The sequence below is a fragment of the Pyrus communis genome, chromosome 5 (genome assembly GCF_041283825.1).
Source record: "Pyrus communis isolate YQ-2024b chromosome 5, ASM4128382v1, whole genome shotgun sequence".
NCBI classification, from domain to species: Eukaryota; Viridiplantae; Streptophyta; class Magnoliopsida; order Rosales; family Rosaceae; genus Pyrus; species Pyrus communis.
Window position 1 is genome coordinate 34,934,153 of NC_142569.1, and position 25,036 is coordinate 34,959,188.

Here is a 25,036-nt window from a genome sequence, read left to right on the forward strand (position 1 = left end):
AACTCAAACCCAAACCCAACCCGTTCAATTAATGAATTAGCCTACCCGACCCGACCTATTTCACCCATTAAGAATAATATATATATTTTTGGATAAATAATCAAATGGAGAAAGAAAAGAATAAAAAAGAATAAAAAAAATGGCATAAGTTCATAATTAATATAAACATTAGCATTTCATTACGTACTACATCTGCCTGCAACTTAGATTACATCGAAGTACACTTTTTAATATAATAAATTATTATTAACACTCCAAAAATCTCATTTGACACTCCTCATAAGTGTATTTTTCTTTTTAATTATAGAAAATTTAGAGTGCCAAATAAGATTTTTAGAATGCTAATAACAATTTCCTTTAATATATTACATACGCAAAAAGAACTTAATGAAAACACATTAATGTGTCATCACCAAATAAACTTTGTGGTGTCCTCAAACTCTCATTACCAAATAAACTCTGTGGTGTCCTCAAACTCTCTCACACGCACACTGTACACACGCCGGCTCAATTAACGAGTATTAACAGGTGAAATGGGTGACTTAGTAGCTTTTGGTGGAATGGCCCTGACCTAATCGAAAGTAATGAAAGTTATTGTAGCGATACTTCTTTTACCTTTATTCATACACTAACAAAAAAATATTCATCCATTGAGTGAGATCACCGCTGCCATTATTCATACTTCATATTTTGGGTCCAAACCCCCTAAGTACCGAAACAACCCAGCCGCTAGACTTCACCATTTTCTTCAGCAAAATCCCAAGTGGAGGCCTCAATATCAAAGATAAAATCACGATAACATCAGCCAGAGCAAAACCATCATCCCCGCCCAGCTGCGGCTCACTACTATCATCTGCAGAAAACAATGCAATTTCAACTGCTTGTATAATCTGCTCCAGATAGCAGCTGTTCCAGTTCCTTATCAAAGTCATCATTGTCATCGTCACTCATCAGTTGCAGCTGTCGCTGGTTTACCCCTGTTTGTCGATAAAAGACTTCTCTTTGAGAATCCCACTGCCCAACCATCTTCTCCGTTACATCTCCAACCAGTTCCTTACCTTCTGCAATGTGCTTTATATCTCCAACGTCCACAACCTTGCTGGCCTCTTTAACAAGAATTCAATTTGAAAGAGAGAAAATAAAGAAACGATTAATTGGTAACAACTACAATGGCAAAAAGCAAGCGAGAAACTAGCATTGGTGCAGATGGATTTATATTACAGGCAGGAGTAGTGAAATAAATGCGGTGGGGAGGTTCGGGGGAGAAAAGATACCCGTAATTGCAATTTTCTTGGCCTCTGCATACTCTGTTGACATTTTCTTAAGTGTATTCAGGTCAACTTCCATTCCCTGGTATACGTGAGAAAAAATTGGACTTTAGACACCTGAAGCCGTTGCAAAGGAACTGCAAATGAATTGCAATTTGCGTTTTGTAAAATATGTTATCACCCAATCGACAGGAGAAAAGTTGAGGATTGTTGTAACTTACCAAGTCCATGTGGAGAAAGTCCTCAATCTTAGTATTAGCAAATAACCTATTAGTCGAAACGAAAGAAAATAACCAGTAAGTAAATATCAAGTGGTTTATAAATGTCACAACATATATTTGTTAATGTAGGTGTAGAGGAAAACATATGTTTGTTCTTACTCCTTGTAGGCAACTTGAACTCGAGCATTCTGTAATTGTGTCAGTTGGTTTACTGTCTCCGCAAAAGACTCTTCATTTGTATCCACGAACCCAAACAGGAAAGTATTCTTTTCTAGCATTTTTCTTACCAAGGAAGATACCACTTTTATATTGTTTTCCTTTGCGTCAATAACAAGCTTTCGAAGTTTCTTCAGCTCTTCTGAAAATGGTAATAGAAATACCTTCAGTTTGTAACTGATAATGAACTGATAACCAACCTTCTCAAATTTATATGGGACATACAAGGCACATAGAAACATATGCTCACTCAAAATAATGCATTCTTGCCTATGTTTCGAATATTAAATTATAGAGAGTAGCGCCATTTAATATGGTGGTGTGTTGTTCAAAGTAAAATCTACATACATACCAAGAGATATATAAATCTTGAAAGGAGGTTTGCATGGTTGAGTCTCATAGAGACAGAAAAGGCAATAGAGTCCACCCACTCTGTGTGATAAAGGAGCTGTGTCGACTATGTATCCTGCACAAAAGCATATAAAAGTTAGTCTCGAACACTGAGCAATAGAATAACAGATAATGCAAAACCCCATATTGGAAGTTCGAATTCACCAGTATTCAAACAATATCTGGGGTGTCTCATGTGAGATGATATGAAATATGACATATGAAACTCAATGATAGCTCATGTAGTAAAAAGGGAGATTCTCAAGACTGAAACATAGAGTTCATACTTATGAAACTCAGAAATTGTGGACTAAAAGTTGCACTTGGAACTGGCAAATACGAGTATCACATCGTAAGGAAATTGTTATTTGACTAAAATAGTGGGATTTAACTTGCATTTGTTTGATAACATGAAGCATCCCACAGAAAAATTATATGAAAAGGGGGAAAAAGATTAGCAAGGCTGGAACATAAAACTCATCATTGCCAAACTGTGCACTAAAAATTCAACTAGACATTCAACAAGCTGGAACCACATGCTAAAACATGTCCACTAACTGAAGTCTTCCCTTTATATATTAAAGTTTTTAAGTCTATGGGAAAGAATTAGATAATTAGGTACTAGTTAAGCCATTTTCCAAAAACTAAAAAACCGATTAATGGACGAGATGGGTAATTGATTCAATGCACGATTTGCAGCAAATAAATACTTTGACACTCAGAAGACCAAAATGAAGAACCCACTGCTAACAGGTTAGCTTTCAAAACTTAAACACCTCACTGGTTCACCCTGGGCTTCCTACCTACAGTATTTCCTCAACTTCGGGTTCTATCTCCAGATTCTCTTCAGCCGCAAACACAACATTTTCCATGACTAGCAGCAATGCTATAGTCACCAAAACAACTTTCCACCGGAATAATAAGCTTGCACTTACAACATTGCAGCAACAAAATAAAGTGCACTTACAACATTGCAGCAACAAAATAAAGTTATCTATGAGTTTAATCAACTAGTAAACCCGATTAGAAGGGGCAAGAGCCTACCAATCGAATGTGCATACAATGACTGCATGAAGAAGGCTAAGTTGGTAGAAGGCCGAGCCTCGTAAATGTAAGAAAACTTTTTGGAAAGCCATATCCTCTTCATATCAGCCAAACTCGTTGATTCAGCCTGCCAATTACCCAAAACCCACATTCACCAACAACAAAAAAATCAATGAACAAAACCCCAAAAAAAACTCCATGCAACAATTTGCAGATAACCCACAAATAAATCAACAACAGAAAACATAAGATGAAAGAAAAAAAAAAAAGGAAGCTTTACCTTAGTAAATTCATCTATCAGCTCGTCAACGTCCCGCTTGAACGGCGTGAGATCCATTGCTTTCGATCAAAACTCTTTGTTCCTACGAAGAAGACCAAAAAGCGTTAAAATTGGGGTAAAAAAGAACACAAATCTTAGTACCAAAAACCCAAAATGGAGGATTTTCTGTTGGATAGTGGAAAATATTTTAGTGTGGAAATTAAAGCCGTGAAAAACCCAGAACAATTATGGCGTGTTTACAAAACCCGGAATAGAGGTAAAAGAAAGGGAATTGAGTTCTTCCCCAAGCGATTTCGGCGTTTACTAAACTTTTAAAAATATTAGTGGGCTCCACCCAAAATCAGTAATCGGATTCCTGATATTCCCGGAATCCAGATACTGACTTGGAGGAGAGATTTGAATTCCGGAAGAATGCCAACATCCGGATTCAGACCGGAATTACCCTTTCAGCCCCTTCCATCTGCCATCCACCATTCAACCACCCAAAGCACACCCATCCCCATACCCACCCCCTAACCAACGCAGACCACCGCACCACCTCCCAGACTGCCAAGACCCACCACAAACCACCCCAACAATTCTAACCAACAAACTCCTGACAGCAGGGAGATGATGAAAGCATTTGGGAGAAAGTTCCTTGAAGGAAAAGAAGTTAATCGAATGTATTCTTCTGAAAACAGGTTGAGGATGCAGAGGGAGAGAGTATAGAGGTTTCTGGTGATCCGTGAAGGTTCCAGAACCTTTTTCTATTTATTTTATTTTTTAGTTTAGTGTTTCTATTTGTGTGAATGAGTTTTCTTATCCTTTAAAAAATAAAAGAATTCAAGTTTTATTAAAATCAAACATATGGGAATAGTCAAGTAAAACTTTTTTTTTATTTTTTTTATTTTTAAATACAAAAATATATTTTATTCTAAAAAGAGGGAAGTCGGCTAAGTCACACAATGAGTAAAGATGAATACCATCATGATGTAATACTCAGTAGTAATAGTCAAGTAAAACTTAAATATATATATCTTAGTATGAAGTTGTTTTAGAAAGTCTTAATTTTCTTATTGTTTAGATTAAGGGAGTTTTAGTAATCTTAATATTTTCATTCCGATTCAGGTGAAATAGTAAAAAATTTACATCATTCCAACTCCGATTTGACTTATCCCCATTCCAACTCCTATTCAATTCGATTCCTCCTCAATTCAATTCCTATTGTTCAGTAATAAATGAGCCATTAAGGTAATTCATCCAGCTCCTACGGGTCCACAGGCCCTTTTTTGTAAAAAATTTGTTATTTCTTTGGTCCACAGGTCCACGGACCTTCTAATTCTATAAGTGCTTTTCTTGAGGAGGAGGGATTTGGAGAAGGCAATGATGATTGTGATTGTAAGGCTTGTGGTGATTGTGGAGGACATGGTGATGTAGCCATAGAAGATGCTACATTCCTAGAGGTGCTTTGAGACATTATGTAGAAATTTGTATAAAACACATAGCAGTCCACATTTTTTTTATCAATCAGAGAAACCCAAATCATGGGAAATTATTTCAAATGTGAATGCAAATAAAAAAGGAGAAATACTATCTTGAAATAATGAACTGAAGAAGAGATGACTAAGGCACACAAACAAGTGCTAAGGATGTGATTCTGCAATTACTTGACCATCTTAATATTTGTGAGAAATTAGAATTTAGAAACATAAAAGTACACAAAATTAAAGATTTTGATAATCAGATGGAAAAGGTAGGAAGATCATTGTACCTCAAACCAATATTCTGGTGAACTCTGCTAGGTGGACGGCACTCTTCGTTGTGACCTTGTCACCAATGAACAATTAAACACTTCCCAGAACTGAAACATTTAACCGGATGTCATGTCCATGAAATATAATACCATACCAATTACAGATGCCCGCATTGAAATGAATAGTTTTATAATTCCACAAAGTTTTTAAAAGTTTATAAGGGTTGGCTACAGCCTACAGATCCCGCATTTCATTCTAATAATAAACCAATTACTTAGTTCCCCAAAAAAAAAAAAAAAAAAAAAAATCCCAATTACAGATACCCACATTAAACCTGTCTCTGAGTACAAATCAATATCCGAGATTCATGTTTCACACAAAAACCATATATTATGCAGAGCAGCTACCGAGACTTTTAAGGCAGCATCACACACCATACATTTTCTATAATATCTAAAACTAAAACAAAATGCAAAACACATGTCGTCTGCATTCACTTCATCCAAAACAAAAAATAAAACCAAAACCATATGGTATGACATAGTCGTTAATCATTACATATGGTCAGCTTCTACACAATCGTTGTTACTTAGCAGCACAAGCTCAGATTTCTACAAATCATTGTTACTTCGCACTAAAAACACAAACAAACAGCAGTTTTACTCGGGAGAAGTTTCACCTATTGTCAAATACTCAAATTACAAGCAAAAAGAACAAAGCAAACAATTTTTAAATTCAAGTCCACCCAAAATACTTAAACTTGGGCATTATCTCAGATCCAAAATTTCCTAAATAAAAAACGTAACTTTTTAAATTACAAGCAAAAAGAACAAAGTATACAATTTTTAAATTCAAATCCACCCAAAATACTTAAACTTGGGCATATCTCGGATCCAAAATTTCCTAAATAAAAAACTTAACCTTTTAAATAACAAAACAACAAAAACTCTGCTTGCTTGATCTCGCATGCTGCAATCTCCTGCCAAGCCGGAAACAAAGGAACTAAGTTCCAATTCAGTAGCAAGTGGTTTGCAGTGCAAGCTGAGTTAATCATTACACACGGCTGTTAATCATTGTTTCATCATTCAGCATTACACATGGTTGACAAGCAGCCCAAGCTCAAAATCAAATTTGATGATTTCCCACACATATCAGTAATATCAAAAACAACATAAAAATCATTGAATTCGTTCTTCCCTAAATTTTACCAAAATGAAAACAAAAACAATATTTGGAACACAAGATTTGGAATAAACATCAAGAACCCAAATCCCTAAATCTAGAAAACCTTAATCTATGATTATACTTAAAGCCAATATTCATAGCTAATATACTAAGTTACCACTAATTGATTGTTCACAGAATCAATATCCCAATATGAATCTGAATTAATAGAAGGTACCCAAAACTCAGTACCTACAGCATTTGTGAGTCCCCAACACTCTCAAATGCATATATTTTTCAACATATCCAGGCAAACCCAAAATTCGAAACTAAATTTGTATCGAAAAACATTCAAAAGTTAATTACATTCACAATGTCAACCGAAATCAGTAAAGAAGAGCAATGTTAGCAAATATCGAGTACTACCTCAGACGGAATCCCGTTTTCGATAGTGTTCCGCTCGTTTATGCACCCTTTAACGGCTACACAAATGCCATCCAGAGTCTCCAGAGTCCAGAGTGAAAATAACGAATCTTTTACTTATTGGTGCAGACGAAAACTCTCTCCAGGCTTCGTGCCTGAAATTCAACATAACAATTTACAATTAATTCCTTCAAAAACAGAATTATGAAAATAAGAGCTCAAAATAATCAAATTACAAAAATAAACAATTACGTCGAAAAACTTGAACCCTCCCTAAGTCAGTCCTTGGTTGATACCCAAAAAATCAGAAGCAAGAAGACCCAAAAAAAAAACACGCTAAATTTCTGTTGGGGTTTTATCAGAAATTTGTGAATCAAAATCAAATTCCAAAATAATCAGAGCATACAACTTTAATAACATAAAAAGTTATTGAAACCAAACCTATTTCAATTCCAATATAATCCAGAATACCAAATTCGCTTACCTTCCGTCAAGCGGGTTTTGGAAAACGTTGCAGAGACCGGTGGTGCAGGAAGATTCACACGTGTGTTGTGGCGCCCTTCGTCGGATTTGGGTGAAGTGGTGGTAGTGGTGGCGGTGGTCTGCGTGAACTGGTGAAGAAGCAAGAGGTGGTTTCGTCGTTCGGGGTGTTTGAAGGCGTTGAAAGAGGAAGTTCGCCGGGTGATGGCGAGGTGGGCGAGGTCGACGGTGAGAAGAAACGGCGTCGTGGTTCGGGCCGTTCAGCGAAGGAGGAGAGAGAGGACTTTTAGAGAGACAAGGCAGAAGCAGAAGGGACCGAGCGAGAGGAGGGTAGAGAAAGTGGGGGAAGGAAGGAAAAAAAAAATAGAAAAGAAAAAGAAAAGGAAATCTGAGGGATAGCATTATGGTTATAATTACTTATTACAAGCGACAAGCGCGCCTTCTTGAAAATGGGTTCAAAATCTTCTGGCACATAGCAAGATGTGGTCGCATCTGTCCGTTTGAGCAGTTTAATCTGATTAGAGCTGTTTAGTTTATAATTGAATTTTTGAAGTAAGTGTTCCAATCACGCTATTCTGGCTCTAGAAATCCATGATTCCATCATTGCTCCGAACTATGTATTTGAAAGGGTGTTTCGCTTGAGGATGGATAATTGTCCAATGAACATTTTAATGAGTAATATAGAGAGAATTTGTCAAGTGTTGTCGATGCAACAAGTCGTGATATGTCTAACATGCATTACATCAAACATTTAGTAAGCACAAAAAAGACATGTACCAAATATTCGGAAGATCCTCGAAAGACCTTCACATATATATTTTCTGAACTCGGTGGTCCTAGGACCAGTTGGTCCCTATTTCCATCTGCTTGAGAGGTCCCCTATAAATATCTCAGATTTTGCCTTTGTTTTCGTCTTTCTTTCAAAAACTTCTAAACCTTCCTTAAAGCTTTCGACTTCCTGATCTTCTTCTTCATGTTTTCAACCAAAGAAAGGCCTCTTCCAGGATTCTATTGTTATCTACAATTTACCTCTATAGTCACCTTAGCTTCCAATTTGTGTCTAGAAAATTGCAACACCTTCATCCGCCATTGCCAAAATCTTCTGACTGATTGCAAAGTCCGGATGGACGTCAATCTTCCTTGGTGCAATTGCCAAGGTAGATATTTGATCAAGAGTATCCATGTACCAAAATTCACCTTTGGTACTTGGACTATCATGACATCTCTTTGCTAACTCCTTGGTGAAGTGGAGGAGCTGTAGAAGTATTGAGTCATAGTCTCACACGCCTTGAATCACCTCATTCCATAACTCCCTCAAACAAATCCTCATTCTTCTTATTGTCTTTCTCTTTGGGAAAGGAAACCTCGCAAAATCTAAACACTTATTTTGCAATAAAAATTTGGCATTTTCTTAATTTGCATGTTTTTGATGATAGGTTTCACCTACACTACCATTTAATACGTGGTTTGCAGTTCAACTCTCTTATTTCCAGACTAAGGGTGCAAAATTCTGAATTATGTAAACGAGCAATAAACTATTGAAGGTTGCGATTCCTCATGGTTTGAATTCGTAATCAGAAACCAAAATCAGAATGTTGATCTATGTTATACAAATAAGAACACATGGCTATGTAGGATGCATTATGCTTTTAAAAAAACATGTTGAAACAGCAAGCAACAAAAGTGCCTGCCTGCCTGCGTTGTTGAAAAGTAAAATAAAAACTATAAACTGGTTCGATCAATCGTCCTAATGAATTAAAGCAATGAATAATGAAGTATGTGTAATTGGCATAGTATGCCTGCACGCTACCAAAAAAGGCTTGGTCAGAATGTCTGAGAAATCGAGGTATCAGTATTATAATTGATTTTCCTCATTACAAGTTAACTTGGCCCTAGTGCTTCCCTTTATGGTGTAAACCCGGTCATTGCGTATCCACCTATATCCATCTCCTCCACGGCCTCCATGTACTATGCAGAATTAGTATGGTTTTCTTCGCTCTAAATTCAAACCCTTTAAACTCCATTAACTAGAAAAAAAGGCTCTTAATATCATCAAAAGAACCAACCATGGCTCACTCTTGCATGAACATATCGAGAATTTAGAAATAGGTTGGACTAAACTTGCAGGCGAATTTCCATAAGTCAATGTTGCTCTCAAAATTTTGTAGTCGTCTTCATTTTTATAACCCTTTGTTTTTTAAATAGAAATTAATTCTAAGGTAGTTAGTATTATTGTCGAAGCTTTATACCTAAACATAGCTAGCTAGGGTTTGCCATTACGATCTGGTGATATTTCTCTTCGCTTAGAGGTGAACAGTTTTATGTTTGAATCTCGTGAGGCGAATTCGGCATCAAATTAGGTTACCCATTGTGTGGCTTAGCCAAACTTGCCCTCCTCCTAATATAAAAATATCAATATACTAAAAAAAAAAAAACTTACATAAATGACAAGTTTGATATTTAATTATTACAGTTGATTCACTATGAATTTAGTTCTGAAGAAATAGCAAGGTTGAAATTTAATTGAATTTTTTTTACAAGATTGATAAAATGATAAGCATCAATTAATGAATATTTGCAGGAGAATTTCATATGTTGTCTAATTATTCTCCACAAGAAGTCTTGGATTCGGCTTTCAAACCGCCCACATCTTGATCTTGTCCCGCGTTAAGGTTAGTATTTGGATTTACAATGTTTTCTTTTAAATAATCTCTTATTTATTTATTATTATTTTAGGCTTCTTATACACATTGTGAAGCCAAAAGCCATAGAATAAGAAGCCCAGAGATTAGAGTTTGCCTTGTACGTGTTAAAAGAAAAAGACACAAATTGTTTCGTGTTGCAGTCGTATTAGATTAGAAAGTAAATGTGTAACGTCCCGTCTCAAAATATTTAATTTTGGGAAAATAATTACAGTGGTAGGCCAAAAATGTCCTAATTAACCTTTATGGAAGTAACCATACTAACCTTTCTTTCTTTGACCATTTTCCACTAAAATTTTATCTCATTTATTTTATGGCTACATCTAACTTCTCGCTAGACTGCCTACGTACCCTTAATAAGAATCAAGCCATTCATAGTTTGTCATTCAAAACAACTCGACCTATAACATATTCCATTCAAGCCGACATGCATAACCTACCCTGATTAATCATACAAATCACCCACATTCCACACACATTTCCAAGCTATAACCAAATCACAATTAATAAGCATAGATCGATGGCTAAAAATAAAAATAACAATTCAATAGCAATCACATTTAATAACCAAATATAACTCAATATGGTGTCACTAAACGTAAATCGAGATACATGTCATCACAATGAGCCCACTAAGCTCCATGAAATCCCAACAATGCTCTAGTTAAACGATACGCCAGAAAAATTTGGCCTAATTGACTAAAAAGTCAACCGTCAATCAAGATCGATGATAGGGTTCACAACCCTAGAAATCCGAACTGGAGGATCCGCCTATCAGATTTATGATTCGTAACTTCTCAATATCCACATTATACTTCTAAAACAACATACTAAAATTCCATTACGATCCAACAGCTAGATCTTTGCCAATCGCAAAATCAAGTGGCGGTCAACGTTTGATTTTACAAACTTAGAAATCCAATTTGGGAAGATCCATAAGTTCTTATTGTCCGTAAGTTCTTATTGTCCTCAAATATTGCACACTATTACGTATTAAAGTTTGGTGATGATCCAACGGTCGGATCGTCGATACCTAATGTCCAAGTGGTGGTTTTTATCAAAACTATAGTCATAGGATGAGATTTAATAACTCGAACGTCACATATGGAATCAGGATATCCAATTTAACCTAGGAAGAAAAGGTGGGGTCTCGGCCCACGCGCCGCCGTACGTGGCAACCGACCACCCTGACTCGTCGGAAAAATCCAATTATTTCCAAAAATTACAAAATTTTATAGGTAAGTAGAGTTCAATGAGAGGAACAACTTTCATACCTGGGTCGAAGTCCAATTTGGCTGAGAACCACCTCAAATCACCCTCGAACCGCTGGAAACCCTCAAATTGGGTGTTCTTGATTCAACTCCAAAACCGTATCGGACGCTCCAACCAATGCATGAGCTTTGTTCCAGGCCTCAAAGGAAGTCTAATGGTAGTGGTAATTGGAAGAGAACGTTTCAGAAATGGTGGATTTTGGCAAATAACCCTGCACCCGCCGGTCGAGCCTCACGGGTCAAGAGAGACCCAGCTCCCCTTTTTTTTATTTTTTTTTTCTTTTTTCCTCCCCTCCTTTCCCTCCTTTCCTTCCTTTTTCACTGGTCCATCCGATCCTCCTCTCTCTCATTTCTCTCCCTCACTCTTCATCACAGCCACACACGTGGCATCTTAGATTTTCTGGATTCTTCCAGATAAGTGGTCCAATGACCTCTTTGCCCTTAATTTTGATTGTTAATAACTCATTCGTTAAAACTCCGTTTCACAAACAGTTTGCACCTACGCGTTCCTGAGATCAAGCTCCATCCAAATATGTCCATAAATATGCTAAAATATATGAGAATAAAATACATCCTCATATAATTTCATTAAACCAACTAGATGAAAAATATATGAGAATAAAATACATCCTCATATAATTTCGTTAAACCAACTAGGGCATTTTCATCTTTTTCACCTATCGATAAATTTTCGATTTTCTCCACATATTCATATATTTAAAATTTGCAGGGTACTACAGATTGTGTAAATTCTATCATATCTGGAATATCTTTATGAGATTCTACTATATCTCTTATATTAAATATTATCTTATTAGAGTTGTAATACTATTGGATTAAGAGATTTACTTTCCCTACTACTATAAATAAACACAATGGAATGAAATAATACATACCTCAAAATTACACATCTCTCTTTCTCTGCCACGGCCCCCTCTTTTTGTAACCTCTATAATTATTCAGTAAATTATGCCTATAACATTTCTTTAATATTGGACTTATTATACAATTGGCACTAGAAATTACAATATTTTGGTGTTGACCAAGAAAAAAAAATTATCTTGGTTGGTCGATAATCATGCCAAAACTAAGTACATTAGAAAATTTGACACTAGTAATTACGATATTTTGGTGTTGACCAAAAAAAAAATTACGTGGCAAATCCGACGGAAACAAAGGCGCCGCCGCTGGAACCAAAAGCAGAAACAGTCGTTTTCCCAAATCCATTGGCGGTTTTGGTTTTACAAAACTACAGTTGCGCAAAAACAAGCAATTCCCGCTTTTCATTCCAAAAGTGGCTCCGGCAAAATAAAAAGGGTATATTATCAATTTCCCTCCTGAACTTGTGACCATTAGCCAATTTTCCCCCTCAACTTTAATTTTGGTCAATTTCCCCCTGAACTCTCATGATTAATCAATTTCCCCCCTCAACTTTAATTTAGCCAATTTCCCCCCTCAACTCTTATAATTAGTCAATTTGCACTCTACTGTTAAATTTTTAATTTGATCATAATTAAACAAGTGTGTGTAAGAAACTAAATAAGATGTATGTTAATCATGTTCCTATATCTTTATCCTATTACAAATAGATTAAAATTTAGAATTTTACAATTTATCATAGATAGTATTATTAGTCATAATAAATCAGTATGGAGTAATTTTATTTGATTTTTGACTATACAAAATTGATAACAAAAAGGATTGATGTGTAAATTTTTGTATGTGAATACAATTTTCTTTATAAAAGTGAAAGCTAAGTTCAAGTAAATTGCGGAGAATCGAGCTTTAGTAAAAAAATGGCTAGTCTATTCATAATTTTCGACTCCTTATTAAGAATAACCCATTTTATTGAAATAGGTTTGATCCATGAGTTTAGGATTATTATTTCTTTTTGTTATTATTTCTTCTTCTACATGCTTTAAACCCGATTCATAACTTTTTCTTATAATCAACCCATGTCACATACTAACTGTATTATGTTTTTGTACATTTTACCCTATATTATGCAGGTGAGTTTATGTTAATTTTAGTACTTTGTTGGAAGCTATTAAAAAGATTGAAAATTAAGAAAAGAATAGATGGAAAATTAAAAAAAAAATAAAATAAAATAAACAGTAGGGTGCAAATTGACTAATTATGAGAGTTGATGGGGGAAATTGGTCAAATTAAAGTTCAGGGGGGGAATTGACTAATTATGAGAGTTGAGGGGGGAAATTGGCCAAAATTAAAGTTCAGGGGGGAAATTGGCCAATGGTCACAAATTCAGGGGGGAAATTGATAATATACCCAAATAAAAAAAATCAAAAGTGGTTTTGGTATTTTCATCGACGCACACACAGAATTAATCACGGAGAATTTTGTTTGGGCTGCAAGTAATAAGCTTTTGGTAGAAAATGGTATTTTCGTACAGGTTTTCCACTTTTCTTGAGCGGTTTTGTCTTATTTTTCAGCACTATAAATACTTGCCATTCACTTCCGACAGTTTCCACAACCAAAAGCAGTGTCTTTTGAACGCCATCAATCACATCGCTCATTACAAAAATACAGTAATCATCACAAGAAAACAGAAGCTCATTCCAGAATGTCAACGGCTGGTCAGGTTATCAAGTGCAAAGGTGAGCGCACCAACCATTCCCTCTCTCCTTTAGTCAAGTTATCCACGCGTTCTGTATCAATGATTTGATCGATTGATTTACCGATTTGATCGATTGTCATGTTCACCACGAGCTCCGGGCATGCGTGATCATGTTTCTCGTTGATCACTTTTGTTAGACTTAGATTCTCTTTTCTGATGATGGGACTTTGGAGTTTGGAATATGCCAACTCATTTTTTTTATTTTTAAAGTTTTAAAGAAAAGTCATGTTGGTTATTTTAACAAAAAATCATATTTTTACATTAAAAAATCAATCATGATATTATTTATTTTACCTTTTATTTTGTACTTATCGTTAAAACTCAAAGTTTTTAAACTCTTTTCATTAGTTTTTTTTTTATTTTTTTATGATTGAAAATGGGAATTTGCCCCTTTTAATCAATTTTTATTTGTTTGTTTAATTTTTGACACAGCCATTGTTGGATTCTCTCTCTCTAATATTTGGTTGAAACAATGAATTTCCTTCATATTATAGTTTAAGTGATGGTTATGAATAATAGTTGCTTATACATTTGCATTTGGAGTGATCAATTCTCTTTCTTTTATCCTTTTGCATGATCCTAGTGCTGTTTTCTTTTTCTTTTTAATATAAAGATGCTTGGGATTTTCTATTTTCTTTTAAATATTGTTTATAATTCTATATGATGTTGAGGATGAGGATGAGAGTGAGGGTGAGGAGGATTTATTTTGATTTGGTTTTCGTGGATTTCATAAGAAAGTAATGAAGTTTAGTTTTGAAATTTTCGAAAATTGATTGAAAAGAAATTGACTTGTCGGTTGCAGCCGCGGTGGCATGGGAAGCGGGGAAGCCGCTGTCAATTGAGGAAGTGGAGGTGGCACCACCGCAGAAACATGAAGTTCGCTTGAAGATCCTCTTCACCGCTCTTTGCCACACCGATGTCTACTTCTGGGAAGCCAAAGTAAAAATTTCAACTTTGAATGCCATGTCTACTTTAATATTAAGCATGACTTTTCACATGTTTATAAATTATAATGCTTTGTCCATAACCTGCAATTGATTAGTCAAGTTGAAACTGAAACATATATGCTATGTCACAGGGACAACAACCACTGTTTCCTCGCATTTTCGGTCATGAAGCTGGAGGGTATGTACATGATCTCTGAATATTAAAGCTACATAATTTGTAATAAACTACGTATTTGCTTCCATTTTACGCAGTGTGTTTACGTTTCTAAATTTTGTTTGCCTGTCATTTTGTGTTTAGAGTTGTGGAAAGCGTAGGCGAGGGTGTAACTGAACTCCAGCCGGGTGACCATGTCCTCCCCGTGTTCACTGGGGAGTGCAAGGAGTGCACGCACTGTAAGTCGGAGGAAAGCAACATGTGTGATCTGCTGAGGATCAATACTGATAGGGGTACTATGTTGAATGATGGCCAGTCCAGGTTCTCCAAGGATGGAAAGCCAATTTATCACTTTGTTGGTACCTCCACCTTCAGTGAGTACACCGTTTGTCATGTTGGTTCCCTTGCTAAGGTCAACCCGGCTGCTCCCCTTGACAAAGTTTGCGTTCTTAGTTGCGGAATATGCACAGGTTTGAAAGACTTCTCACATTTTAACAGTTAGAAAGTTAGAAATTAATGGTTTTTCAATTTTTCTTTCTAGAGTAATCAATTATTGTTTTCGTTGGTGTATTTGAAGGTCTTGGCGCCACTGTGAATGTTGCAAAACCGAAAAAGGGTTCATCTATTGCCATTTTTGGATTGGGAGCTGTTGGTCTTGCTGTAAGTCATTCTTATTGCTCCTCTATTGTGGCACTTTTTAGATAGTTTGGAGTATCGTAATGATTTTTTGTTCATCTTGTCACTCTTTTAGGCCGCCGAAGGTGCAAGGATTTCGGGCTGTTCAAGGATCATCGGTGTTGATTTGAATTCCAATCGCTTTGAAGAAGGTCAGTCAATTCGATCATACATCTATTTAACGAATAAGGACTTAGCTCTTCATGCCTGGTTGAGATGTCTTTCACTAAATAATTTCTAATGGTTTCTATACTTTATGGCAGCCAAGAAGTTTGGGGTGAATGAATTTGTGAATCCGAAAGATCATAACAAACCAGTGCAAGAGGTTAGTTACATAAATCAATTTAATTTTATGTTTGTGTCTGATCACTTGGAGCCAAGCATTCCCATTTTCCCCTTTTGTGTCAGCAGCGACTAACGTTTGGCTTTGATTAAAAGGTGATTGCTGAGATGACCAATGGTGGAGTTGATAGGAGCGTTGAGTGCACCGGAAGCATTCAGGCGATGATTTCTGCATTTGAATGTGTTCATGATGTAAGCCTCTTTTGTTGTTTAATTGGATATAATGCTAGAATAACATTACTATTCAAATCTAAAGTTTACTTTTCTTTGTTTCTATTCTTTCTAAATTTAGGGTTGGGGTCTTGCGGTACTAGTTGGTGTGCCAAACAAAGATGATGCATTCAAAACCCATCCAATGAATTTCCTGAATGAGAGGACTCTTAAGGGTACCTTCTACGGTAACTACAAGCCCCGCACCGATCTACCAGGTGTTGTGGAGAAGTACATGAACAAGGTAGTTCATATTTCCTTTTCAACCAAATTTGTGGAACCACCCGATGATTTAGCTTATTTAAGTTTCTGTGACCTTTTCATATGAAGGCCTAAGCTTTTAGGTCGCATTTCCCTTTCTATTTCCGAAACCAATTTTGTGAAACCACCCGATAATGCGGTAAGACTCACCTTGTGTTGATCTTTGCAGGAACTGGAACTGGACAAATTTATCACTCACTCGGTCTCGTTCGCCGACATCAACAAAGCATTCGACTTGATGCTTTCTGGACAGTCCATCCGGTGCGTCATCCGCATGGAGAATTAAGAGAAAAAACTAGTGACTTGTTACTTGTTAATGGAGGGAACTTATACATCTATCTGCTGTTCATTAAAATAAGTATGGTTACATTGATTTTTGAGGGTATTGCAAATTTGGAGAGGATATGGTTTATGATTTTCCCTACCATTTTTCAATTTATAAACGTATTTTGCTTCATGTTTTTTCGTTCTCCCTACCAATCTATCATGTATCTATTCCCTGATTGAAGGATTTAGAGTAAATCGCTGTGTTTCTTTTTTGCCTTAATCCTTAGGGAAAGTACAACCGTACACATAAAAACCGAGGCTCATATTTAACACGATACATCTTTTGTACACCCTCTTTCAAACTAGTTAAGATCATTCCATCCTAATTTCCTTAAGGACTACTGAGAAACCATCTTTTCTTGATTCCCCCAGACTAAATTCACTCGAGTCACTAACCCAAGAGATATCCTTGAAACTGATCAAGCCTTTAACTAATAGGCCGTGCCACAATTAAGGCCAAGCCTCTATTTTAATTAGACAGTGGTAATAATTCCATCCACTCACCGCAACACCAATGCATGGAAAACTATCGGTGCATGTGCAGTGATGTTCTCTTGATCTTGACCATCAAAACACAAAATAAAGGTTGAGATTTAATTAAATCTCTTAAATTTTATTTGGTCAAATTTTAACCGCTCACCTGTGAAAGATAAGTGGGAGAGAATTTTTACTTGTATAAGTGGTGGATGGTTTGGACGGTTAGCGTCTTCATCTTCAATACTATTTCTTCAATTCAAACCCTCCTTTTTTTTCTTAGTACAACCTAGCGTGAATAAAACTTGTAATAAATAAAAAATTAAAAACTACAATGCTTGCATGAATGCATGGGGCAATGCTCTATAACAGATTTTTCTCTCATGTACACGGTACACATGCTATTTACACATCTAGATAAGAACCGTTGGATTGAAAATGAATGGACGACATAAAAAAAATATAATTGATATATTTTTTGTTTGAAATCTCCAACTTAAATTCTTGGTATCTTGGTGTCAACTTTGTAATCCAAACGCTTGAATTTCAAATGGAGCAAATTACCTATTCCTCATATAAACTGGAGCAAAAATTTATCAAAGAATAACAAGCTTGGGAGAGACAAAGAAAACGATAAAGACAGAGGGAGGGAGGTCTAAATTCAACATCAGTAGGAGATTAAGTCTATTATATTGTTTCGTTAAACAAAAACAACAATTCAACAATGTTATGATAACAGTAGCATTCGATTATAACAATCACAAGATCAGCAATAACAGGAGGCAAATGGAAGGCAATGCAACTGAATCAACAACCTCCCCATCCCCAAGTCGAGATTTATCCAAGCCCGAAGTAGCCTGTGTCGAAACAATGAACAACGACTTGTGTTACAGTGCAATACAATGGTACCGTGTCTGGAACAGGAACGAACAAACACTTCCAAAACAGGAGCGAACAAACACTTCCGGTCTGGAACAGGACTGTATAACGGGCACAGACGAACAAAATTTGCCAAAACGGAACTCTCTTCAATTGACCCTGCTGAATGGGAAACACTTTGATTCTTTTTCTTTTTCTTTTTCTTTTAGTTTGGTTGTCTATGTATCATGACAATCTTCTTCTCCTGACTTGGCTGTTAATACCTACGAATTTAACAAATAAAGCATGTGAGATCAATTGAAAAAATTTCATGTCTTTGAGTGATTCTAAGTCATAGAAAAAGAATTTACCTTTAGTGGTCCTTTAGTTTTCTCTGACCTTTTCAGCAAGACGGGGGCTACGTCATCGGACCAGGTGGGGTAGGCGGTCGTCGATCGGGAGGATGGTTGTTGAGAGGCTGTGGGTGGGTCACCGCCAAACGCTTCTTATCTCTCAAACTAAACCTAGCGGGAGTCCCAAAGTATCCAACAGCCCATTCATTCAAACCGCTAAGTATTTCTACAGACAACTTATCACTAGCTATTGGTACATCCATAATTAGTGTGTATCTATGTCAAAAGGCCATGCAAGGTTGGCGGTCATTCATCTGGTGAGGTGGGGAGGGAGCTAGAGTGGGATGCTGGGGCTGCTAAGGTGGGAAGGGTGCTATATTAGCTATGAATAGTGTTCTGCTCGTTTATGAACCCTTTAATGGCTACACAGATGCCATCCACAGTCTCCAGAGTCCAGAGTGAACATATCGAATCTTTTACTTAATGGTGCAGACGAAAACTCTCTCTAGGCTTCGTGCCTGAAATTCGACATAACAATTTACAATTAATTCCTTCAAAAACAGATTTATAAAAATAAGAGCTCAAAATAATCAAATTACAAAGATTAACAATTACGTCGGAAAACTTGAACCCACCCTCAGTCAGTCCTTGGTTGATACCCAAACAATCAGAAGAAAGATCCAAAGAAAAATACACGTTCCTAAATTTCTGTTAGGATTTTATCAGAACTTTGTGAAGCAAAATCAAATTCCAATCCAAACTCAAATTCCAAGGTAATCGGAGCATACAATTTTAAAAACATAAAAAGTTATTGAAACCAAACCTATTTAAATTCCAATATAATCCAGAACACCAAATTCGCTTACCTTCAGTCAAGCGGGCTTCGGAAAACGTTGCGGAGACTGGTGGCGCAGGAAGATTCACACGTGTGTAGTGGCGCCCTTCGTCGGATTTGGCTGAAGTGGTGGTAGTGGTGGCGGTGGTCTGCGTGAACTGATGAAGAATGAAGCGGTGGTTTTGTCGTTTGGGGTGTTTGAAAACGTTGAAAAGAGTTGAAGGAGGAAGTTCGCAGGGTGATGGCGAGGTGGGCGAGGTCGACGGTTAGAAGAAACGGCGTCGTGGTTCGGCGAAGGAGGAGAGAGAGAGGACTTTTAGAGAGAAAAGGCAGAATATTTTAGAGAGAGAATGACAGAAGGAGATAGGATCGAGCGAGGGGGTAGAAAAAAGTAGGGGAGGGAAGGCAAAAAAAAAGAAAAAAGGAAGGAAATCTGACGGACAAAATCAGAATTAGACTAAATATGTGAGGGTAAAATCCGGCGAAAAAAACTTTTCAGTTTTAGAATATATTAAATTAAATTTTGTGAATTCTCTCTTTTATTTAAATTTCTCAATAAAACTCTTAGTCTAAATTACACAAAATTACTTTAATTATAGGTCGAACCATAATCTTATACTTCATGTTTTAAAAATTACAATATCATACCACATCTTACGAATTTGTTGCAATGTCAAACCTCCATCCGTTTGTCGTTGATTTTTCTGTGAAATGCTAACATGGCTTGGAGTGAGACCCACTCGCTTCTCCAATTGGATAAAAATATTAATAAATTAAAGATAAAATTATTTAAATATTTTTGTAAATAATTGTGGACCTACCTTACCAACCCATCACCCTCACCCTTTCCGTCTCCCCCAACCTTTCCTCTTTTTCCTTCCATTTGCCCCGACTCGTATCCTAGGCGAGCTTTCCAGCTAGTGATTTTAAGGAGAACTCTGGCAACAAGTACTGTCGCTGCCACCACCGTTCCACTGTTCTTGGTGACACGAACAAGACCCACCCAAATTTCACGCTGTTTGTCGTCGTTCATTGCGAATCGAACAGTGGAATTTCTAAGAATTTGACGTCGGGAAGGCATTCAAACATCCATCCTCACCTTCCTTCCCCCTTCCGTCCATCTCCCATCCCTTCACCAAAAAGGCGTTCAAACAAATTTGGAGGCAGAAGAACCGGGAATTCGAATCGGAAGAGAGGAAAAAACTGAGTTTCAATCACCACCTCCACAGGCACCGTCGATGAGAAAACCACCATCGCCAGCCGATCCTACCAGATCTCGAAATCCTGCTCTTCGTCGAGCTCTCAATATACTCCAACAACGTCACAAAGAGAAGTAATTTTGAATCTAAGATGACTCTAATCTGATTGAGTTGTCAATTTAAATTTATATTCTTTGATTCGTTATTTGAAGATTTTCTAGATTTTAATGGTTTTCACGTGGTGGGTTCGCTTCAAGCCACGTCAACATTTAACAGAAAAATTGATATACAAACTAACAGAAAACTAACAAAGGTCTGACATTGAAACAATTTGTAAAATGAGGTATTCCATTGTAACTTTAAAACATGAGGTTTGAGACCCATAGTTGAGGTAGTTTTGTGTAATTTACCCAAACTCTTATATTATTGTAAATGATATTTAGCACATGTGTGGTCTTGTAAATTTATAGATTAATTTATGATTATTGTTTACTCTAATGATTCTTTTTTATTAGACTATGTATTATTTGAAGAGCAAGTTTCTCATTTTTCATACTTAAAAATACATCCTACAATTTCCTTTCGCGTTATTCATTTTCTCTGTTGTTGCACCCTCCCTCTTCCCCTTAGTAAATTGGCCACAACATATATAAAGTATTTTGTCTTTTTTACTTTCTTTGTTTAGAAGTTCATTACTTGCAACATATGTGCAGTTTAATTTAAGCTTTTTGATCATTGATCTTCTAATACCTCATATTGTAGAAATAAATAACAAACGGTTAAGTAGCATAATGGTTAGAATTACTCATTACAAGCGACAAGTGTGCCTTCTTGAAAATGGGTTCTAAATCTTCTGGCACGATGTATAGCAAGATGTGGTGGCATCTGTCCGTTTGAGCAACTTAATCTGATGGGAGCTGTTTAGTTTATGATCAGATTTTTAAGGTAAGTGTTCCAATCACCCTATTTTGGCTCTAGAAATCCATGATCCCACAATTGCTCCGAACTATGTATCTGAAAGGGTGTTTCACTTGAGAATGGATAGTTGTCTAAAGAACATTTTGATGAGTAATATAGAGAAAATTTGTCAAGTGTTGTCGATACAACATATCGAGATAAGTCTAGCATGTATTACATCAAAGATTTAGTAAGCACAAAAAAAGACATGTACCAAATATTCAAAAGATCCTCAAAAGACTTTCACATTTATATTTTCCGAACTTGGGTGGTCCTGGGACCTCCTTGGTCCCTATTTCCATCCGCCCTGCTTGAGAGGTCCCCTATAAATATCTCAGATTTTGCCTTTGTTTTCGTCTTTCTTTCAAAAACTTCTAAACCTTCCTTCAAGCTTTCGACTTCCCTGCTTAGTGACATAAAGCCATCAATCAAAATGGAACACAAGAGATATCTAATGCCACTAATCAAATTGGTACACAATAAATATTAAATGATATAGAGAAGTGAGTATAACTTAACCAAAGAGGCATACCACGCAAGCATCAGATTCAGTAACTTTCATTTGTTTGTGCCCTTCACTTCTAGATAAAGCTTGGACATGCCTCTTGTTGAGTGAGATATTTGATGGTTCTTCAACATTAGTATACCTGAATACAAACATAAAAACTGTAACAGCTCATACAGAAAAATGAAATATAATGAAATTTTCTTGGGTTGGGGTGAGAATTCTACTTGATTCCCATAGAAGGTGAGGCTTTTCTTAGCAAGTAAGATGTATCACGACTATCTTCTTCTCCTGACTTGGCTGTTAAAACCTACGAATTTAACAAGTAAAGCATGTGAGATTAATTAAAAGCATTTCATGTTTTTGAGTGATTCTAAAGCAAAACTCATAAAATAATAATAATAATAATAAATAAATAAATAAAGAATAAACTTAAGCAGTACTTGAGTTGTCTCTGACCGTTCAGCAAGTCGGGGGCTACGTCGTAGGACCAGGCGGGGTTGGCGGTCGTTGATCTGGTGCGGTGGGGAGGTTAGTGGAGGGAGAGGCGGAGGGGAACCTGTAGATGAATTTGGAGGATGATTGTTGGGAGGCTGCGGGTGGGTCACCGCCACACGCTTTTTATCTCTCAAACTAAACCTAGCAGGTGACCCAAAATATCCAACAGCCCATCCATTCAAACCGCTTAGTATTTCTACAGACAACCTATCACTAGCTATTGGTACATCCATAAATAGTGTGTATCTTCGTCGGAGGGGCGGGCAGGGTTGGCGGTCGTTCGTCTGGTGAGGTGGGGAGGGAGCCAGAGTGGGGTGGTGGGGCTGGTGCGGTGGGAAGGGTGGTGGAGGGGGACCTGTAGGTGAATCGGGAGGATGGTTGTTGGGAGACTACGGGTGGGTCTCTGCCGCACGCTCTTTATCTCTCAAAGTAAACTTAGCGGGAGTCCCAAAGTATTCAACAGCCCATTCGTTCAAACTGCTAAATATTTCGACGGACAACCTATCACTAGCAATTGGTACATCCATAAATAGTGTGCATCTAATTGTTGACTCAGCTGGGTATAGAGGATATGGATACATTCCCCATTGATCCTATATCTATATCTCTATAATCTTTAATTCCCGGAATTTCTCTTAATTCTATATGACGCATAATATGATAACCATGTGTTACCATTACTAATTGGTTCAGGTCTTCTCCCGTTTCAGCACTAATTTTTTTAGCCAAATTTAATCCTGAGTCTGCCGGATGAACAGTGACGCTCATATTCAAACTTGGCACCGAAACTAAAAATGAATTCCTGTAAAATATTATATGATATTAAACAAATAAATCTCATAACTCAACATTTATGTACAATTCTAAAGATTTAAATTATTGTTGTACAATTCTAAAGACTTACATTATTGTTGTTGTTGATCCATTTTGTAGGGGAGTTAACAGATCGTATACCCGAGTTGGGACTTGGTGCCTTAACAAAACAAAATTAAAAATACATTATTAATCATGTATTTCATATTACAGAACAAACTTTTGATGAGACAAAGACAAAAAACATACCCAGCCACCAGATGTTGTAGGTATGCTTCCTCAGACGCCATCACAACAATAATGCAACAATGAAAACACTAAAAAAAATCCCAAAAATTTATCATCAGACGGTAAATACATACAAGAAAACACCAATATCTGCCCTATGTTAAAGATTTCTCTAATTAAACCCCATGCCTAGTCGGGTTTCTTTCATTGACAGAAAATTAAAGATATGTCGTCGACTCTTATATGGAATACCTTTGCAAACTCAAAGTGTCGATGTGTGAAGGCAGCCCCCACTTTATATACAACATAATCCTAGCCAAGTCTTTATAAGAATTCCCCTATTAGAATCCATATAGACAACCAATTCATTATTACACAGTGTTTCAGCATAACAGGGGTTACAAATCCATTCCCAATAAGACTTCCTATCTAATCTTGAATCAAATAACTTAATCCGTAGATTCATACTCATGCTTATATTCTAACATCCTTTGATTGATAGCGCTTAGTTTAGATGTTATGCATTTTGCTTCCAATTAAGCATCACCTTATGAATGTGAAATTTAGTTACTTGGTTATATGGTTCTTACTAATTGTACTTATGTTTGCAATCAGACATGAATTTTTGAATTGCTTCTTGCACTTTAAAAAATGAACCACTTTGCCAAGAACCGAATAGAAGGGCTTCCTCTGTTGTTGCATTGGAAACGTACTGTGGCCGCAAACTTCCGTCTAGGATGGAATTGACGAAAATCTACACCGTTGAGGTAAGAAAATGACATAAATTAAAGTGCATTTGTTTTTCCTTGGTGTATCGGTCCGCGGAATTTTCAAATGACATAAATCATATATTTTGTTTTTCCTTCATTTCAACAAGTTCTGCACCCCTGTGCAATTAAACTATCAAATCTTTATATATAAAGCCAGCAACCTAAATTTGGGATCACAAATTCACCAAAAAATATTTGCACAAAATGCTCTCAAAACAAAAACGTTTAAAAGCAGTTCAAAATAATATAGAGTTATTTTCGTCATATAAACAGCATTTTTTAGTTTTTTTGTACCGTGTTCTTTTTTTAATTTTTTATAATTAGTACCTCACAACGGGCTAGCAATAATTTGATTCAATCAATTGTTCATTAAATATTATTTTCTCTATTTTTAAACATGTTCCAAACATCTTAACATGAGTGTAGTGCCGGTTATAAAAAAAAAGTCTTTCGCACGTGAATAATAATGTGATTCAACTAGTTGTCAATTTTTTTTTTTTGAACAAATGATATTATCTACACTAAAGGGGAAGGAGGTGGACTTAGCCTCATAATGGGCTAACAATAACGTGATTCAATCAGTTTTTTATTAAATATTGTTTTATCTATTTTTAAACACGTTCAAAATATCTTAAGTGGTGCGTAGTGCCGGTTATAAAAAAGTTCTTTCACAAGAGCATAATAATGTGATTCAATTAATTGTTAAATGATTTTTTTTTTAACAAACGATATTATCTGCACTAAGGGGGAGGGGAGTGGACTTAGCCTCACAATGGGCTAGCAATAATGTGATTCAATCAGTT

The 25,036-nt window shown here is 36.4% G+C and overlaps 2 protein-coding genes and 2 long non-coding RNA genes across 5 annotated transcripts; 1 reads left to right on the plus strand and 3 right to left on the minus strand.

Moving 5' to 3' along the window:
• Positions 1–156: 156 nt before the first annotated feature.
• LOC137727016 (Small nuclear RNA activating complex (SNAPc), subunit SNAP43 protein) lies at positions 157–7,609 on the minus strand. Of its 2 annotated transcripts, none has more exons than XM_068465968.2 (10): positions 7,224–7,609; positions 6,743–6,894; positions 5,170–5,259; positions 3,420–3,501; positions 3,140–3,266; positions 2,058–2,171; positions 1,649–1,847; positions 1,490–1,535; positions 1,275–1,350; positions 157–1,106 (listed from the first exon to the last, which is right to left on the minus strand). In XM_068465968.2, the coding sequence occupies exons 4-10, from the start codon at positions 3,474–3,476 to the stop codon at positions 874–876; spliced, it is 852 nt and encodes a 283-aa protein (XP_068322069.2). In that variant the 5' UTR covers positions 3,477–3,501; positions 5,170–5,259; positions 6,743–6,894; positions 7,224–7,609; the 3' UTR covers positions 157–873. The 2 variants fall into 2 exon arrangements, with proteins under 2 accessions (XP_068322069.2, XP_088551246.1); XM_088695120.1 differs by having other exon boundaries at positions 1,649–1,844; positions 7,224–7,602.
• A 6,048-nt stretch (positions 7,610–13,657) lies between these two features.
• Positions 13,658–16,873, plus strand: LOC137726125 (alcohol dehydrogenase 1). Its single transcript, XM_068464999.2, has 10 exons — positions 13,658–13,807; positions 14,630–14,766; positions 14,906–14,952; positions 15,073–15,398; positions 15,506–15,588; positions 15,680–15,755; positions 15,867–15,928; positions 16,042–16,137; positions 16,238–16,399; positions 16,586–16,873. Exons 1-10 carry the CDS (start codon positions 13,774–13,776, stop codon positions 16,700–16,702), a joined length of 1,140 nt encoding a protein of 379 aa, XP_068321100.2. The 5' UTR covers positions 13,658–13,773; the 3' UTR covers positions 16,703–16,873.
• Positions 16,874–17,873: 1,000 nt separating this feature from the next.
• On the minus strand, positions 17,874–19,692 carry LOC137721462 (uncharacterized). The gene is made up of 3 exons (XR_015963207.1): positions 19,295–19,692; positions 18,447–18,946; positions 17,874–18,359 (listed from the first exon to the last, which is right to left on the minus strand). It is a non-coding gene; the product is annotated as an uncharacterized LOC137721462 (long non-coding RNA).
• Positions 19,693–21,592: 1,900 nt separating this feature from the next.
• LOC148697224 (uncharacterized) lies at positions 21,593–22,348 on the minus strand. Its single transcript, XR_015963208.1, has 3 exons — positions 22,152–22,348; positions 21,952–22,066; positions 21,593–21,822 (listed from the first exon to the last, which is right to left on the minus strand). It is a non-coding gene; the product is annotated as an uncharacterized LOC148697224 (long non-coding RNA).
• Between the last annotated feature and the right edge of the window lie 2,688 nt (positions 22,349–25,036).